A 19,478-nucleotide genomic window follows, 5' to 3' on the forward strand; every position below is an offset into this window, starting at 1 on the left:
GCAGCAAAATACCCTTTTTTTACAGTGTCGCTGTGCGGTCACGCATCCTCCCAGGGGTCTCCATTCCCTGATCTAAGGTTTAAAGTGGGAGGGGCCGAGATTCCACTTTGATGGCAGCCGAGAGGAAAGCAGAGGGAGGTCAAGCGAGCACACAGCGGTGCTCTGAAATAAGGTTTTTAGTTGCATAGTATTTAAAAACAGACACTACACAGTGTATCTCGCTGTAACAGAGGGAATTCCAGGATTTGTGATTTTACAGCCACAGCGCAATAGCTGCAGGAGGAGAGGGGCAGAGAAGGAGAGGGAGAGGCTGCAGGCTAACAGAGGCACGTAAATTGACCAAGGTATCATGGATCAGCAGCCTTGATTACCGTAGTCAGCACACTAAAGGGAGACACCGTAACAAGCAGGACCAACCAAGTATTTTACAGCATAGAGAGGGACAAATAACTCCACACAAGCACTATGCTGTATAACTGGCTTTACAGGATTATTATTTTTTTTTTTTGTGTCAACACCACTTTAGTTATATTACAACACAGCAAAACAATAAAATACGTTTAACACAATGAACACACTGGAAACAAATGCAGTCCAGGCAAAGAGATTGCACCAATTACTACGGGTAAATATTCTCTATATTCCATGTAAAAAAAAAAAAAAAAAAAAAAATCTATAGTGTACAGTTTATAGCACAAATTCTGCAGAGGGAAATTGAATGAATCTAGATAATCTAGAAACCAGGTGTCTCATGCATGTAACAAAGCTGAAATGAGGCTGCAGAAAAAGCTCAAATGCCGTCAGCAAACACTCTGGCAGACTGGCACTGATGTCAGTAAAACAGCGGTGAAGAGAAGACTGCACAAACTATGTTTTCTGGCATCACTTTTTTCTCTTACCAGTACTGTCCCATCATGGGAGTCTATTCTGTTCCAGAGAACATGGAAAGTGTAAGCTGCACTCACTTTACTTTCAGCTTTCAGCAGATGATCTAAATCAGAATATTGGTGCCTATTCCAATTTCTTCCACCAATACCTGTTAACATCTGTTTTGTTTCTACATTGGCAGGAAAACATTAACCATCACCAGGCTTCCCTTTCCATTGACAGAATGAATCCAACTGTCACGTTTTTCCATTGTGATTCTGGAAATGTAGGCAAGTATCTGTTGAAGTTTTGAAAGAGAACACGTCCACTGTGCTCTCACTTCATTCTTTAAGATACATACGCAAGTCTTACTTCATTAATGTTAAGCTACTTAAATGTACAGAATGGTTTATATGAATTCAAAAACACGTAACACGTATTTCAGCTGTAATTTTTGCAGTCCCAGTTAAACAATGGAAGTTAGAATATGAAGCACTGCTTTAAAAAAAACATTAAAAAAAAATAAATATATCTTCCTCTCTTCTGCCATTTAAAGGGTGGTTCACCCTAAAAACTACTTTTTTTTATTACACTGGCCCCCCACATTACAATACGATTAAGGCTATTATTTTTTTCATGCTGTACATACCTTTGTACAACATATTCACCCGTGGCATCCGGGTTGCGAGTCCCACGGGAGTGGGCGTTCCTAACATGTCTGTGATTGACGTTTTGACCAAAAACGAGCTCCCGTCGCGTAAGCTGCGTCACGATTGGAGAAAGGAGCCGAACGGCGATGCGCATGCGCAGTATAGCGCCGACTGGCTCCTTTCGCCAACTGTGACGCGGCTTACGCGACGGGGGGAGCTCGTTTTTGGTCAAAACGTCAATCACAGACATGTTAGGAACGCCCACTCCCGCGGGACTCGCAACCCGGATGCCACGGGTGAATATGCTGTACAAAGGTATGTACAACATCAAAAAAATAATAATAGCCTTAATCGTATTGTAATGTGGGGGGCCAGTGTAATAAGAAAAAGTTGTTTTTAGGGTGAACCACCCCTTTAAGAATGCTTCTGTGAGCTATATTTTGTGTTGTTTTGAAATCATTTTAGAATTAGTAATTATATGGACTGTGCTTTAAGAGGATCTACTGCAGTGAACAGAATGGCCAAACAGGAATCACCATATGGAAATGTTTTTTGAGACAATGCCCCCACCAGATACACACACAACGGTAACACCATCGTTCAGCTATACTCGCCTCCGGAATTTCTCCTGTTACTGCCATTTTGCTGAAGCCCAGAGCAGCATTAAATATTTAGGCTGTCAGCAGAACAGCCTCTACATATTTGCCAGTGCTGAAAAATAGAGAGCAACTGAGCAGGTGCTGGGCAGGATGAGACAGTATTACTGGACTTTACACAGTATAGACACTTATGTATAATGTTCAAATAGATATACCGGAAAAAGGGGCAAGCCTGAGGAGGTTAAGCAGGACTTAATTTTCAGACTAAAGTCCAATTATCCTTTAATACAGCTTTTTCAACCGGGTGCCTTGAGGTTTCTTCAGGAGTGCCATGGCAAAATGCCTAAAAACTGCCCAAAAATTGTATACAAGCCGTGTGGATGAACCCTGCCTTTTAGTTACACCAAGTCACAGGTTTCTGCCAATGACCAATGGCGTCATCAGCTGATGAGGATGTCAGCCACCTACATAGCATCCTTGATTGACCCTCCCCAGCCCCTCATCAGTGGTGGGGTCACATTAGCCGAGTGATGGGAGAAACATTGGAATACTAGTGAGTATAAGTTTGCAAAAGTGCATTTGCTTTGGAAGACTAAATCACCTCTAACATTTGGTGTCCTACTTTGACTTTATGGTTGGTTATTGCTGCATTATGTAGCACTTTTAGAATAGTTTTTACATTTTAGAATGGGGTGCCTCAAGGCTGTGCCTTGCCTGAAAAAAGGTTGAAAACACTACTTTAATATATCATCCACTTGTCTCTGAGTAATTTAATGAATTGATCTCATCACATTTACAATCTGGATTCTATGCGTATTAAAAAAAAAAAAAAAAAAAAAAAGACAAAAAAACAACAACTGGTATTCCGATACTTAAAACAATACCAACAATAGTCTTTGAAAGACCAGGGACTGGGTATTCAAGATATTGCATATTCTGTAATACTGCATAATATACCTCTCTATGGTCGGTATCAGTGATGGTGGTGGTCCGCCATGAGGAGGAGGGAAACCTGTAATTGACAAAAAATAAAATAAAAAAGAGGTTCACAGTTCATTAAACATCTGCAAAATGCAAGAACATCTGGAAAAAAAAGCTGCATAAAAAATGCTCCTAGTGGCTTGTATTGCAGAAGAGTTTATGGGCATTTGCTTTTATAGGCGTTTTTAACCAAAACATTCCTCGAATGCTCATTTTTCATTATATAGTCAATGTACACTTGAAAATGTCAATTCTTCTTAAAATCTGCGTTTAGGAGCGTTTGTGTATCAATCTGTTTTTCCGCCTGACAGCTCCTCTCAAAAACACAATGCCGATGTTTTTTTTTTCTGCCTGAAGACACGTATCTGCAAATATGCCTGTAAAGTCCCTAATGTGCATGGACAAAGAGTAACACAGAGCTGCCTATAAGGCTGAAGAAAACAAATATCAAAAGCCTGCAGCATTTTATGCCCAGTGTGCATGGACCCTGAAACTGCTCATTTTTTCCTGTACCATATCTTGCTTTCCTCTTGGCCATCATATCTTGTGCATGTGAGCGTCCTATATTTTGCAGCACATGAAGGTCTCTGGTTTGCGCTAGAATATCTTTCACATGTCTCCAAGATATGCAGGACAGGGATAGTAATGGCAAATGCTTTACAAAAACATGTGCGGATGTTACCATGTTTTCCATCACTACCTGCAGGCCTCCAAGGTTTTTTCCAAATAAAAGGAACTGGAATTGGATAAAATATTGAAATGTACCCATAAAATCTCCATCTCCTCCGGGGCATTAAGATGTGCAACCATCAGCTCCTTACATAAAATGGATCATTCTATACCCGACAAATGATTAAGATGCCAAGTGGCCACTGGAACCATGAAACAAATATGGGGAACGCGTCCATTAATTATTCACTTATGGAATAGATTTTGTGACTATATCATAAGCTAACTGGTGACAGGATTCCAAATAATCCTCAGAATTACCCTTCTTTCCATGATAACTGTTCTACTTCACCATATTCTGATTTCTGCTTGCACTTTTTTTCTCTAGATGTTGGCTCAAACAAGGTACTCCTCCATTGTCAGAATGAACAGGCAAGATGGGGTTCCATCTATCTCCAAGAATAGAGGCACTTTGGATTCTTTTACATCCACCAAGTTCATGTGTGTTCATTTTAACCCTTTAATGACCAGGGTCAAAACAAACCTTAATGCCTACACCCAATTTTGCAACATTGATATGCGTTAATAAAACTCTACATATCATGGCAACCACTTTGTGTATCCAAGTGAATTATACATGGAGGGAAAAAAGTATTTGATCCCCTGCCGATTTTGTACGTTTGCCCACTGACAAAAAAATGATAAAATAAACCTATCATTAAAATGATAGGCTTAACAGTGAGACAGAACAAAAAAAAAAAAACATTTAAAAAAAAAGTCCTAAATTTGCATTTTAAATGAAGTGAAATAAGATTCGACCCATTCTCAAAACATGACTTAGTACTTGGTGGAGAAATCCTTATTGGCAATCACAGAGATCAGTCATTTCTTGTAGTTGGCCACCAGGTTTACACACATCTCAGGAGGGATTTTGTCCCACTCCTCTTTGCAGATCCTCTCCAAGTCATTAAGGTTTCGAGGCGGATGTTTGGCAACTCGAACCTTCAGCTCCCTCCAAATATTTTCTCTGGGATTAAGTCTGGAGACTGGCTAGGCCACTCCAGGACCTTAATGTACTTGTTCTTGAGCCACTCCTATGTTGCCTTGGCTGTGTGTTTTGAGTCATTGTCATGCTGGAATACACATACACAACCCATTTTCAATGCCCTGGCTGAGGGAAGGAGATTTTCATCCAAGATGTGATGGTACATGGCCCTGTCCCTCTCCCCTTTGATGCAGTGAAGTTGTCCTCTCCCCATAGCAGAAAAACACTCTCAAAGCAAAATGGTTCCACCTCTATGTTTGACGGTTGGGATGGTGTTCTTATCCTACAAACAGCGAGTTGATGTCAAAGAGCTTGATTTTGGTCTCATCTGACCACAACACTTTCACCCCAGTTCTCCTCCGAATCATTCAGATGTTCATTAGCAAATCTCAAGCGGTCCTGTACACACGCTTCCTTGATCAGGGAGAGCTTGTGGGCGCTGCAGGATTTCAGTCCTTCACGGCGTAGTGTGTTACCAATCGTTTTATTGGGGACTATGGTTCCAGTTGCCTTGAGATCTTTGAGATTCTCCTGTGTAGTTCTGGGCCGACTCCTCATCGTTCTCATGATCATTGAAACGCCATGAGGTGAGATCTTGCATGGAGCACAAGACCGAGGGAGAATGACCGTTATTTTGTGTTTCTGCCATTTCTGAATAATTGCATCTGTTTAGGTCTACAATCCTGTCCCAGCTCTCTTTGGTCTTGGCCATGGTTGAGAGATTGGAATATGATTGATTCTGTGGACAGGTGTCTTATACAGGTGACAAGCTGAGATTGGGGGCACTCCCTTTAAGTGCTCCTAAATTCAGCTTGTTACCTCTATAGAAGACACCTGGGAGCCAGACTGATATGGTAACAAATTTCACTCTTGAAAATGCAAATCAATTTATAAAGTTTTTCTGGATATTATTGTTATTCTGTCTCTCACTGTTAAAATAAACATACCATTAAAAATGATAGACTGGTAATTTCCTGGTCAGTGGGCAAATGTACAAAATCAGCAGGGAATCAAATACGTATTTCCCTCACTGTGCCTTGTATATTTCTGGACAGCAGTAACTGCCACACTGCCACCTACTGTACACTGCCACTAGCTCACTAGATTAGATCGAGTCCTGAACTAGTTAAAATTTATTGTAACCATACCCCCCCCCCCCAGTTTGTTTTGTTCTTTTATTACGCACTTCACTATATAAAAAAAAAAAAAAAAGCGATACATTGCATCTTCTCCTCGCTAGAAAAGTAGTCTGGGGTGGGTAACAAGGTGAATGATCACTGTGAAAGCCAATCATGGGCTATTACAAACGATCGTGTGATCGGAATCTGGTTCTTGATAGTAAGAGGCACAGGGCTGCCACTGACTGCTTGTTCTCTGTGCCAGGAGTGTGCGAGCAGACTTTCAGCACAAACACTAGAACACATATGCAATGCCCACGATTAAAGACCACTTACCGGATGCCTAAATGTATGTATTATGCGGTCGTAAAGGTGTTAAACACTCTTCAGATTTCACCTCGTACCTAACAAGTTTATCATACCAGTGTATTAACTGATCATCTACTCCAGGTTCATCCTCCGCTAACCCCTTTCCCCAGTCCTCCTGACCATATTTTTGCTTTTTCTGCTTTCCCTCATTTAACCTCAAATGCAAAAACCTTAGATATCCTAGAGAACATGTTAATCTCACCAAATGTACTACCCGCTACCCAAGCTTAAAGCCTAGTACACACTAGTATTTTTTTTTCCCCATTCAACTCAGTAGGGATAAATGAAAAAAAAAAAAAAAAAAAAAACCTGACACCTCTGGAGGAGACGCTGTACTAACTATGTAATGTTAGAGTGTACAGGGATCTCCCCTGCTGTGCTATTGTGTTGTGACAGGGGGACAGCCCCCCTGCCAGAACACTTAGCGCTTTTCGCTATTGGCTTAAATAATATAATTGGTTTTAGATGTCAATCTTTGTTACACTCCCAAAAGAAAGGTGACAATATCATAGTGGTGCTTCTAGGTCTAAGTACCTTAATATATCTATTACAGAGATGGAGCTTCATTCAGAATTTGTCTATGAATGTGGGAATGAAGCCAAAATGTATGTACTGTTGACATACATATAAAGCTTCCACTGTTGACTTACTTGGAAAATAAAAGCTATCCAACTGTCAGGCCAATCCAATAGCTTGGTTTCTACGAGCCACTGTCCAAAAACAAGTACGCAATTCAAAATTCTTTTTGGTTAGTGAATCCCAAAGTACTGATTTACTGGTACAACATGATAGTTGGAAGCCCTTTCTCTCAAAATAGGTACCTTTAAACAAAAATATTAACACCAGTAAATCTTCCTTCTATTTTTAAAAAGATGGGCTTACCATCATAGACATATCTATACTACATTGGAGAAAGCTTCTAAACTGATCACAATCTACTGCATCATTGTCAGGCATTGTGGACAATAGGTGTGCAAAAATCACTGACCTTTCTGCCTGTGTACACCAACTTCTAATGAATTAAATGCACCCGACATCTCTAGAAGTTGCGTAGCCCATTTCAGCACTGCAGTATGTCATTTAACGAGTTCCCGCTGTTTGATGCGGATTGCATAACCAGTCTACATATGAAACTGTTTCTATAAAATCTTCTTAAATGCCTACACACAATTAGGATAACAAACATAATGCAGGCTGAAACTAAAACATACAAGTCAAAGGAGCCAGGCAGGATGTGCTTCTAGTTTGTTGGTGCCTTTTTGAACATTTTTAATTAATGTAAGTACACGGATGGCTGCTACACTGGGCAGATTTATTTCTGCTTTCCTTTTCATGTTCAAACAGTTGCCATTAAGCAGAATGATGTACCATCTACTCATCAAATAAAAATACTTAAAGATAATAGAAAAATAACTAAATGTTGGCACACTAAATATTCATTAAAATACTTGCCTGGTGGTGGCACTGTAATTGGTATTCCTAGGGAAAAAAAAAAAAGGAAAACCTTAGTTTTTAGGAACTCATGTAAAAACAACATTTTTGCTAGATTGCAGCTTTAATTTTAATTTATTTCCCATGAAGCTCAGCTGATTGATATTTAGCAACAGCGAGATAAAGAGATTTTTAATACAGCTTACCTGTAAAATCTTTTTCTTGGAGTACATCACGGGACACAGAGCGGCATTCATTACTATATGGGTTATATGGAGTACCTTCAGGTGTAGACACTGGCAATCTTCAAACAGGAAATGCCCCTCCCTATATAACCCCCTCCCATAGGAGGAGTACCTCAGTTTTGTAGCAAGCAGTATGCCTCCCAAAATGGTCCTCAAAAGAGGGGTGGGAGCTCTGTGTCCCGTGATGTACTCCAAGAAAAAGATTTTACAGGTAAGCTGTATTAAAAATCTCTTTTTCTTTATCGTTACATCACGGGACACAGAGCGGCATTCATTACTATATGGGATGTCCCAAAGCAATGCTTACAATGAGGGGAGGGAGAACATCTCCAAGACAAAAGGATTTAATTTAGAGATATACTCAAATCATAATAAATCCAACTTATTTGAGAAAAATAATCTTAAATTTTAAATTTAACTCAAAAAAAGAGGAGCCCCCGGAATCCGAGGGTCTCAAACTGCAGCCTGCAGCACTGCCTGCCCGAAGGCAGTATCAGTATTCCTTCTTACGTCCAACTTGTAGAATTTTGTAAATGTGTGGACAGAAGACCAGGTTGCCGCCTTGCAAACTTGAGCCATAGAGATCTGGTGGTGTGCTGCCCAGGAGGCGCCCATGGCTCTAGTAGAATGAGCCTTTAATGATACTGGAGGAGGCAACCCTTTCAAGCCGTAGGCCTGAGTGATCAATTGCTTAATCCACCTAGAAATGGTGGACTTTGCAGCTGCCTGCCCCTTCTTGGGCCCATCCGGTAGAATAAACAGGACATCTGTTTTCCGGATCTTCTCTGTAGCTTTAAGATAGGCCTTCATGGCCCTGACAATATCCAAGGTATGCAGCAACCCTTCCTTTCTGGAAGTAGGTTTAGGGAAGAAGGATGGTAATACCAAATCCTGGTTCAAATGAAAACTGGATATGACCTTCGGTAAGAAGGAAGGATGAGGGCGGAGAACGACCTTGTCCTTATGAAATATAAGATATGGTTCCTTACAGGATAAGGCTGCCAGTTCCGAAACTCTTCTTGCGGAAACTATGGCAACCAAAAACACCAACTTCCTTGTCAGTAGAACCAAAGGAACTTCAGCCAACGGCTCAAACGGTTGTTTCTGTAAACTCGACAGAACAAGATTTAAATCCCACGGACAAAGCGGGGATTTAACTGGAGGTTTAATACGTAAGACCCCTTGAAGGAAGGTCTTAACCAGCGAGTGGGTGGCCAGCGGCCGCTGAAACCACACTGACAGGGCAGAAATCTGTCCTTTGATTGTGCTTAATGCCAATCCTTTTTCTTTCTCGTACATCACGGGACACAGAGCGGCATATTCATTACTATGTGGGTTATATGGAGTACCTTCAGGTGATGGACACTGGCAATCTCAAACAGGAAGTGCCCCTCCCTATATAACCCCCTCCCATAGGAGGAGTACCTCAGTTTTTTCGCCAGTGTCTTAGGTGTTGGTCACGGAATAGCTTGCCTCCATATCCTTAGGATTTTGGCAGGCTAACCGGATCTGTCCAGAGTGCCTCAGTGCCGAAGTGGACAGTACCCGGGCCCCAAAATCCAGGGGGTTTTGCCTATAATGCCCTCTCTGGAGGGCTGGACCCCGGGCCCAGGACTTGGTGCTTTTTTCCAAAGCCAAAAGTATCCTGCTTGCCGGGGTGCTATATAGGTCCAGGACAGCGGTTCCTTCTAGGACCCCAGTGCCTGATGGTCTACTACACTACCCACGGAGATGGGAGAAGATTGGACTGTGTTTGCTTGCAAACGTCCTGCGGCATGGAGCAGGTAAGTGGGGAGCCTGCGGAACTTGGTTCGACAGCGGGCTCCCCAGGGGTGATCAAAAGGGGGGGTAGCCTAAGTATGCTCTGCATAGGCACCTTGGTCACTATGTCTGTGTGTAGACAGGATGATCTGATTTCCCCCCCCCCATCTCTGGTTCCCCTGTCCAAGTAAGTCTTTGCTGGCCACCTGCTGCCCTGCTGGTCAGATAGGGTCATCTTTGAATCTCTTCTGGGCAAAGAACTGAGCCCTTAAGAGTCTCTGTTAGCTGCCTACCTGTCCGGGGGTTCAAATTTGCCGCCCTGCAGCCGACGGCTCGATCCTCTCTCCCTGCCTCTGTAGCGCCTGGCGCGCGTCTCCATGTGTCTCTCTCCTTCCTGACAGGCGCGCGCGCGTGCGCGGGCACGCCAAAATAGACGGTTTCGCGCCGTTCGGGAGGAGGGGGCGGAGAGAGCGCAGGAAGAGGCGTGCCTTCGCGTCTGTTAAGAACAGACAGGCTGCATTCATGGCTCAGTCTGAGCTGATGCTGGAGGAGAGGGGACGCAGAGCGGCACTCCGGTGACCCCCGGTGGCAGGAAAGGGGTAGTACATCCTAGGCTTGGCCTATTTTCTTTCTACAGCCAAAAATTCCCCTTTGCAGCAGGTTGGAGGCCGCAAAGGATATCTGGTGGGGCCGTATGTTTTAAAAAAAAAAAAAAAAAAAAAGAATATATATATATACATTTTATTTAAAGGAACATAATATCATAGTAAAAAAAAAAAAAAAAAAAGAGAGATTTTTTTCCTTTATTTTTTGAATAAACATACTCGGCCTCACCAGGGGTTTTTGGACACTAGTAATCCTGCTGTTCCCTAAACCTCTTAACTATTCCTAGCTGCAAACAGTCAGTTGTTGCATGCAGGGGTACCTCGGTATTGTACTATGGCTCCCAAAGGCTCAGGATCAAAAGGGGCAAAAAATGCCAAAAAACAAAAGGGCTCCCCCTCGGATTCTGAGGACATGAGTCAGGCTATGCCGGTACTCTCCCCACCTAGTAGCCAAGTTGTGGCCGCCTTGGTTGAGCCAATAGGGGGGTCTGGTGCGGCGGCTGGCCCAGATCCACCCAACCCTGTGTTTGTCACAGAGGAAATGCTAGCTGCCTCGTTGGGTGGGCTAGAGGAAAGATTGGCGGCTATGTTCGCTAAGTCTTTACCAGGCAAGAAACGGACTAGATCCCCTTCGCCTAAATTTGTATCCTCAGATGCTGAAATTCTCTCGCCGGAGGAATTAGAGTTTCAGGAGGACCTACTGGACGAGAATCCAGAGGGTTCAGAAATTGAGGAATCTACTGTTGAAGAACCATTCTCAGCCTCCCAAGCGGAGAGTCTGTGGGTCCAGTCTTTGACAGATATGGTTCACTCAGCATTTAAGTTGCCTTTACCGGAGCGCCGGGGGCCGGTAGTTTCCTCTTTGGGCTCCTTAAGGGCGCCTTTGAACAACGCAGTTTTTCCGGTCCATCCTCTTTTGGAGGAATTAATTTTCCAGGATTGGGTACGACCAGACAGAATTTTTCTGCCGCCTAAAAAATTTTCTGTTATCTACCCGTTGGAAGAGAAGTTTGCCAAAAGATGGGCGCTCCCAGCTGTGGATGCTGCCATCTCATGTGTGAATAAATCACTAACTTGCCCGGTAGAAAACATTCAAATGTTTAAGGACCCGGTTGATAAACGTTTGGAGACTCTTTTAAAAGCCTCCTTTGCTACGGCAGGGGCAGTGGTACAGCCAGCAGTTGCTGCTATCGGTATCTGTCAAGCTTTAAAGGACCAGACTAAACAGATGCTTAAGGACATCCCTGCCCAGCAGGCAGAGGAGCTATCTGATATACCCAGAGCTCTATGCTTTGCGGTGGATGCTATAAAGGACTCTATTCAGCAAGCGTCTCGTTTATCACTATTTTTAGTGCATATGAGAAGACTCTTATGGTTAAAAAACTGGGCGGCCGAGCCCCCGTGCAAAAAGCTTCTGGCAGGTTTTCCCTTCCATGGAGGGCGACTCTTCGGAGAAGATCTGGATAAATACATTCAGACTATTTCGAGTGGTAAGAGTACGCTTTTACCAGTCAAAAAGAAGTTTCGGGGGCCTACATGTAAAAGGCAGCTTTCCCCGGCTTCGGGGCCCTCAAATTCCAGGCAGTACCGACGGCCTCCTGTACGATCAAACTTTAACAGCAAATCGCAGGGACAGGCCTCTGGCGGCAAGAAACCTTGGTATCGCAAACCAGCTAAGCCAGCCCCTAAGTCTGCCTTATGAAGAGGCGCCCCCACCCATGAGGGTGGGGGGAAGGCTTCACCTCTTTGCAGAGGTTTGGGAAGCCAACATTCCCGACGAATGGGTCCGGTCTACTGTGGCCGCAGGTTACAGACTAGAGTTTCTAAAAATCCCTCCTCCTCATTACCAGGAGTCAAGAGTACCAGGCGACCCTGTGAAAAAAGCCGCATTGATAGCGGCATTGAATCATCTGCTATGCCAAAAGGTGATAGTAGAAGTACCAGTCCGGGAACAGGGATTGGGGTTCTACTCCAACCTGTTTATCATCCCAAAGCCCAACGGCGATGTCAGGCCAATTTTGGACTTAAAGGGAGTGAATGCGTACCTAAAGGTCCGCTCATTCCGGATGGAAACTATTCGGTCAGCTGTCGCCGTGCTCCAGAAGGACGACTTTATGGCGTCCATAGACATAAAGGATGCTTACCTTCATGTGCCAATTTTTCAGCCACATCAAGTATTTCTACGCTTCTCGGTGGCTCAACGTCATTTCCAATTTATGGCGCTCCCTTTCGGGTTGGCTACGGCCCCCCGGGTATTCACGAAGGTCCTAGCCCCAATCCTAGCCAATCTAAGGACCCAAGGAGTCACGGTCTTGGCTTACCTGGACGACCTCTTGGTTGTAGACCACTCGTCTCCTGGCCTGGAGCGAGCAGTGGCCCTCACAGTTCAGTACCTCGAAAGGTTCGGCTGGGTCCTAAATCGAGACAAGTCAGCATTCCTGCCCACAAGGCAGCTGGAATATCTCGGCATGAGATTGGATACAGAACAACAAAAGGTGTTCCTACCCCTATTAAAGGTCAAGGCCATCAAAGAGCTAATACATATAGTTCTAAGAAAGAAAAGGCCAACTGTTCGCCTATGTATGCGACTACTAGGCAAGATGGTGGCCACATTCGAGGCGGTTCCATACGCTCAGAGCCACACTCGCATCCTGCAGGCAGCCATCCTGTCAGCATGGAGCAAGAGGCCTCAGGCCTTAGAAATTCCTTTGCCACTCTCACCAAGAGTGCGGCAAAGTCTATCTTGGTGGTTAAACCCTCAGAATCTCCTGAAGGGAAAGACTTTCAGTCCTGTGACCTGGAAAATAGTAACCACAGACGCCAGCCTGTTTGGCTGGGGAGCAATGTTGGAGGGTTGCACTCGCCAGGGCACTTGGGCAGCAGCAGAGAAGCAGTTGCCCATCAATATCTTGGAGCTCAGAGCTGCTCGACTAGCCCTCAAGGCTTGGACGTCCAAACTGCAGGGGTTCCCGGTGAGAATACAATCGGACAATGCCACGGCGGTGGCATACATAAATCACCAAGGGGGAACCAAGAGTCAAGCCGCTCAGAGAGAAGTGAGCTTGATTTTCTTGTGGGCAGAAGCCCATGTGCCCTGCATATCGGCTATATTCATTCCCGGAGTGGACAACCTACAGGCGGACTTCTTAAGTCGCCAGACTCTGTTGCCGGGGGAGTGGTCTCTGCATCCACAGGTCTTTCAGACACTCTGCCAGAAATGGGGAGTGCCGGACGTGGATATCATGGCATCGAGACTGAACAAGAAGCTAGACAGGTTCATGTCCCGCACAAGGGATCCCAGGGCCTGCGGAACCGATGCGTTAGTTTGCCCTTGGCATCAGTTCAAACTTCTTTATGCATTTCCCCCGCTCCAGTTACTACCCCGCCTGCTGCGCAGGATCAGGGTGGAGCACATACCAGTCATCCTGGTAGCTCCAGCATGGCCCAGAAGGGCATGGTACTCACTAATCCTAAAGATGGTAGTGGGAGACCCTTGGACTCTTCCTCTACGGCCAGACCTGCTATCGCAAGGTCCGATCCTCCACCCTGCCTTACGGCATCTAAATTTGACGGCCTGGAGGCTGAATCCCTGATTCTCAGGGGTAGAGGTCTGTCTCAGAAAGTAATCTCTACCCTAATCAGAGCCAGGAAACCGGTCTCTAGGGTGATTTATTACAGGGTCTGGAAGGCCTATGTAGGCTGGTGTGAGTCCAAGCGATGGCTTTCTCGCAAGTTTACCATCGATAGAGTATTAAGTTTTCTCCAGCTAGGAGTGGATAAAGGACTGGCATTAAGCACAATCAAAGGACAGATTTCAGCTTTGTCAGTGTGGTTTCAGCGGCCGCTGGCCACCCACTCGCTAGTTAAGACCTTCCTTCAAGGGGTCTTACGTATTAATCCTCCAGTTAAATCCCCGCTTTGTCCGTGGGATTTAAATCTTGTTCTGTCAAGTTTACAGAAACAACCGTTTGAGCCGTTGGCTGAAATTCCTTTGGTTTTACTGACAAGGAAGTTAGTATTTTTGGTCGCCATAGTTTCCGCAAGAAGAGTATCGGAACTGGCGGCCTTATCCTGTAAGGAACCATATCTTATTTTTCATAAGGACAAGGTCGTTCTCCGCCCTCATCCTTCCTTCCTACCAAAGGTTATATCCAGTTTTCATCTAAACCAGGATTTGGTATTACCATCCTTCTTCCCTAAACCTACTTCCAGAAAGGAAGGGTTGCTGCATACCTTGGATATTGTCAGGGCCATGAAGGCCTATCTTAAAGCTACAGAGAAGATCCGGAAAACAGATGTGTTGTTCATTTTACCGGATGGGCCCAAGAAGGGGCAGGCAGCTGCAAAATCCACCATCTCGAGATGGATTAAACAGTTAATAACTCAGGCCTACGGCTTGAAAGGGTTGCCTCCTCCGTTATCATTAAAGGCTCATTCTACTAGAGCCATGGGCGCCTCCTGGGCAGCACACCACCAGATCTCTATGGCTCAAGTTTGCAAGGCGGCAACCTGGTCTTCTGTCCACACGTTTACAAAATTCTACCAGTTGGACGTAAGAAGGAATACTGATACAGCCTTTGGGCAGGCAGTGCTGCAGGCTGCAGTTTGAGACCCTCGGATTCCGGGGGCTCCCTTTTGAGTTAAATTTAAAAATTTATTTTTTCTCAACTAAGTTGGATTTATTATGATTTGAGTATATCTCTAAATTAAATCCTTTTGTCTTGGGAAGATGTTCTCCCTCCCCTCATTGTAAGCATTGCTTTGGGACATCCCACATAGTAATGAATATGCCGCTCTGTGTCCCGTGATGTACGAGAAAGAAAAAGGGATTTTTAATACAGCTTACCTGTAAAATCCTTTTCTTGGAGTACATCACGGGACACAGAGCTCCCACCCCTCTTTTGGGGACCATTTTTGGGAGGCATACTGCTTGCTACAAAACTGAGGTACTCCTCCTATGGGAGGGGGTTATATAGGGAGGGGCACTTCCTGTTTGAGATTGCCAGTGTCCATCACCTGAAGGTACTCCATATAACCCACATAGTAATGAATATGCCGCTCTGTGTCCCGTGATGTACTCCAAGAAAAGGATTTTACAGGTAAGCTGTATTAAAAATCCCTTTATCCACTCCTAGCTGGAGAAAACTTAAAACTCTATCTATGGTGAACTTGCGAGGAAGCCATAGCTTGGACTCGCACCAGCCTATATAGGCCTTCCAGACCCTGTGATAAATCACCCTAGAGACCGGTTTCCTGGCTCTGATTAGGGTAGAGATTACCTTCTGAGACAGACCTCTACCCCTGAGAATCAAGGATTCAGCTTCCAGGCCGTCAAATTTAGATGCCGTAAGGCAGGGTGGAGGATCGGACCTTGCGATAGCAGGTCTGGCCTTAGAGGCAGAGTCCAAGGGTTTCCCACTACCATCCTTAGGATTAGTGAGTACCAAGCCCTTCTGGGCCATGCTGGAGCTACCAGGATAACTGGTATGTGCTCCACCCGGATCCTGCGCAGCAGGCGGGGTAGTAACTGGAGCGGGGGAAACGCATAAAGAAGCTTGAACTGATGCCAAGGGCAAACCAGAGCATCGGTTCCGCAGGCCATCGGATCCCTTGAGCGGGACATGAACCTGTCTAGCTTCTTGTTGAGTCTCGATGCCATGATATCCACGTCCGGCACTCCCCATCTTTGGCAGAGTGCTTGAAAGACTTGTGGATGCAGAGACCATTCCCCCGGCCATAGAGTCTGGCGGCTTAAGAAGTCCGCCTGAAAGTTGTCCACTCCGGGAATGAATACTGCCGATATGCAGGGCACATGAGCCTCTGCCCATAAGAGAATCAAGCTCACTTCTCTCTGAGCGGCCTGACTCCTGGTCCCCCCTTGGTGATTTATGTATGCCACTGCCGTGGCATTGTCTGATTGAATTCTCACCGGGAGCCCCTGCAATTTCGACGTCCAAGCCCTGAGGGCTAGTCGAACAGCTCTGAGCTCCAAGATGTTGATGGGTAAAAGCTTCTCTGGCTTTGCCCAAATACCTTGGCGAGTGGAACCATCCACAATCGCTCCCCAGCCCGTCAGGCTGGCGTCTGTGGTCACTATCTTCCAAGCCACTGGGCTGAAAGATTTTCCCTTCAGTAGATTCTGAGGGTCTAACCACCAACACAGACTTTGCCGGACTCTTGATGAGAGAGGCAACGGGATATCCAAGGCCTGTGGCCTTCTGCTCCATGCTGACAGGATGGCTGCCTGCAGGATGCGAGTGTGGCTCTGGGCGTATGGCACCGCCTCGAAAGTAGCCACCATCTTGCCTAGTAATCTCATACATAGGCGAATAGTCGGTTTTTTCTTGCTTAGAACCAGTAGGATTAATTCCTTGATGGCTTTGACCTTCCTCAGAGGTAGGAACACCCCTTGTTGTTCCGTGTCTAATCTCATGCCGAGATATTCCAACTGCCTTGTGGGCTGGAATGTTGACTTTTCTTGATTTAGGACCCAGCCGAACCTCTCGAGGTATTGGACCATGAGGGCCACTGCTCGTTCCAAGCCGGGAGATGAGTGGTCTATGACTAGGAGGTCGTCCAGGTATGCTAGGATCGTGACCCCTTGGATCCTTAGCTTGGCTAGGATTGGAGCTAGAACCTTCGTGAACACCCGGGGGGCCGTAGCCAACCCGAAGGGAAGCGCCACGAATTGGAAATGACGCGAAGCCACCATAAAGCGTAGATATCTTTGATGTGGCTGATAAATTGGAACATGAAGGTAGGCATCCTTTATGTCTATGGACGCCATGAAGTCGTCCTTTTGGAGTGTGGCAGCTGCTGACCGCACGGATTCCATCCGAAATGAGCGGACCTTTAAGTATGCATTTACCATCTTTAGGTCCAAAATTGGCCTGACATCTCCATTGGGCTTTAGGATGATGAATAGGTTGGAGTAGAAACCCAGCCCCTGTTCCAGGACTGGTACCTCTACTATTACTTCCTGGGAAAGTAGATGATCTAGAGCCGACCTTAATGCGGCTCTTTTCTCCAGATCGTTTGGAATCCTCGACTCCTGGAAATGAGGAGGAGGAAACCTTAGGAACTCTAGCTTGTAGCCTGTGGCCACGGAAGACCGTACCCACTCGTCGGGAATATTGGCTTCCCAAATCTCCGAAAAGAGTCGCAGCCTTCCCCCCACCTTCGTGGGTGGGGGCGCCCCTTCATGAGGTAGACTTGGGGGCTGGTTTTGCTGGCTTGCGAAACCACTGCCTCTTGCCCCTAACAGCCTGTCCTCGTGATCTGCTGTTGAAGCCGAAGTTTGTTCTTGCAGGAGGCCGTCGATACTGCTTGGCATTAGAGGGCCCCTGCCCAGGGGAGGACTGTCGTTTAAACGCAGGTCCCTGAACCCTCTTCTTAGTTGGCAAGAGAGTACTCTTGCCGCTTGAAATGGTCTGAATGTATTTATCTAAGTCCTCTCCGAAGAGCCGTCCTCCATGGAAGGGAAACCCTGCCAGGAGCTTCTTGCATGGGGGCTCAGCCTCCCAGCTTTTTAACCATAAGAGTCTTCTCATATGGATAAGGGATAATGATAAACGTGACGCTTGTTGGATAGAATCCTTGATTGCGTCTACCGTAAAACATATGGCCTTAGGGACATCCGAAAATTCTTCTGCCTGCTCGGCAGGAATAAGTTCAAGCATTTGCTTAAATTGATCCGATAAAGCTTGAGCGACTCCAATCGCAGCCACGGCTGGCTGTACTACTGCCCCTGCAGAAGTGAAGGAGTTCTTAAGTAGGGCTTCCAAGCGTCTATCAACTGGATCTTTGAAAACCTGTACGTTTTCTACAGGACATGTTAACGATTTGTTAACACATGAGATGGCTGCGTCTACTGCAGGAGAAGCCCATCTCTTGGAAAACTTTTCTTCCATAGGATATAAGACAGAAAATTTCTTAGGTGGAAAGAAAACCTTGTCTGGTTTGTTCCACTCTTGGAACAAGACTTCCTCCAATAGAGGATGGATCGGAAACACAGCACTGCTTTGAGGCGCCCTCAGTGAGCCCAAAGCTGAAACCGTGGATACCTGGAGATCTGGTACAGGTAGGTTGAATGCCTTATGGACCAAGTCCGTCAAGCCCTGAATCCACCAGCTCTCCCTCAGGGAGACTGCCCCAGACTCCTCTGTATCCGGATCTTCGATCCCTGAACCTACCTGGTCTCTGTCCAAGAGGTCCAATTCCCCAGAGGAAAGGACCTCCTCTTCCGAGGGTCCGCGCACGGGTGACGGAGATCTATTCCGCTTACTACCCCGCATGGCTGCGGCTATCATTTCTCCCATGCTTCTCCGCATCTCATTTAAAGAGGCGAGTAACACCTCCTCCGTGACCACCTTAGGGTTGGGTTGACTCGCGTCAGCTCTAGCCCCAGACCCCGATGGCCCAAAGGCTCCCTGTGGGGAAAGCAGCGGCATAGCTCTATCCGAGACCTCAGATTCTGCGGGGGAATCCCCACCTTTTGTACCCTCTGCTCTTGATGCCATGGTACAATACCGAGGTACACCTGCTACTTATTGGTACCTGGGACTTATAATAGTTAAATGCCCAAACACCTGTTTGGGGAATAAAAAATGTTTCCTCTACCCTAGATGACACCTTTTTTTTTTTTTTTTTTTCAAAGAAAAACTTTTCTTCTTTTTTTTTTTTTTTTCTTTTTTTTTTTTAATCTAGGCAAGAAAAAACATTCCATCCCCCTGAGTAGTATTGTCAAAGAAAAGACTATGAGATGGAAAAGAAAACCAGCCTATTCCTAGGCTAAACCACAATCTTCTGAAGACTGTAGTATTCTTTCTGGCCACTGTGTGTCCTCAGCGCCCCGTGCTTCACTCCAGTCCTTCCTCCCTTAAGCCAGAGAAATGAATGAGCTGTGGCATCTAAGGAAGGGCCGCCCCTTCCTTTAAACCACTGACCCGCCCTTCCCCCCCAGCTAAAACGGCGCCAAATGCGTCTATAACACGTGCACGCGCACCGCGCGCGCGCGCCCGCCGACGGGGGGGGGGGGGTTGGGAGGAAGGGCCTCTCTGTTCCTGCAGCCGCAGGCCTGGAACACACGAGGAGGTCAGCGTTTTGCCTGCCTTGCAGGCATGAGGGAGAGGACTGGAT

At 45.8% G+C, this 19,478-nt stretch overlaps 1 protein-coding gene across 3 annotated transcripts in view; it reads right to left on the reverse strand.

Moving 5' to 3' along the window:
- Nucleotides 1–19,478, reverse strand: part of FIP1L1 (factor interacting with PAPOLA and CPSF1) — a 115,007-nt gene that overhangs the window by 43,279 nt on the left and 52,250 nt on the right. For all 3 annotated transcript variants that reach the window (XM_040334868.1, XM_040334860.1, XM_040334853.1), the window contains exons 12-13: nt 7,751–7,777; nt 3,074–3,128 (exon numbers count right to left, since the gene is read on the reverse strand). In XM_040334868.1, the coding sequence (XP_040190802.1) occupies nt 3,074–3,128; nt 7,751–7,777 (82 nt within the window). The remainder of the gene's footprint in view (nt 1–3,073; nt 3,129–7,750; nt 7,778–19,478) is intronic.

The sequence above is a fragment of the Rana temporaria genome, chromosome 1 (assembly GCF_905171775.1).
Source record: "Rana temporaria chromosome 1, aRanTem1.1, whole genome shotgun sequence".
NCBI lineage: Eukaryota > Metazoa > Chordata > Amphibia > Anura > Ranidae > Rana > Rana temporaria.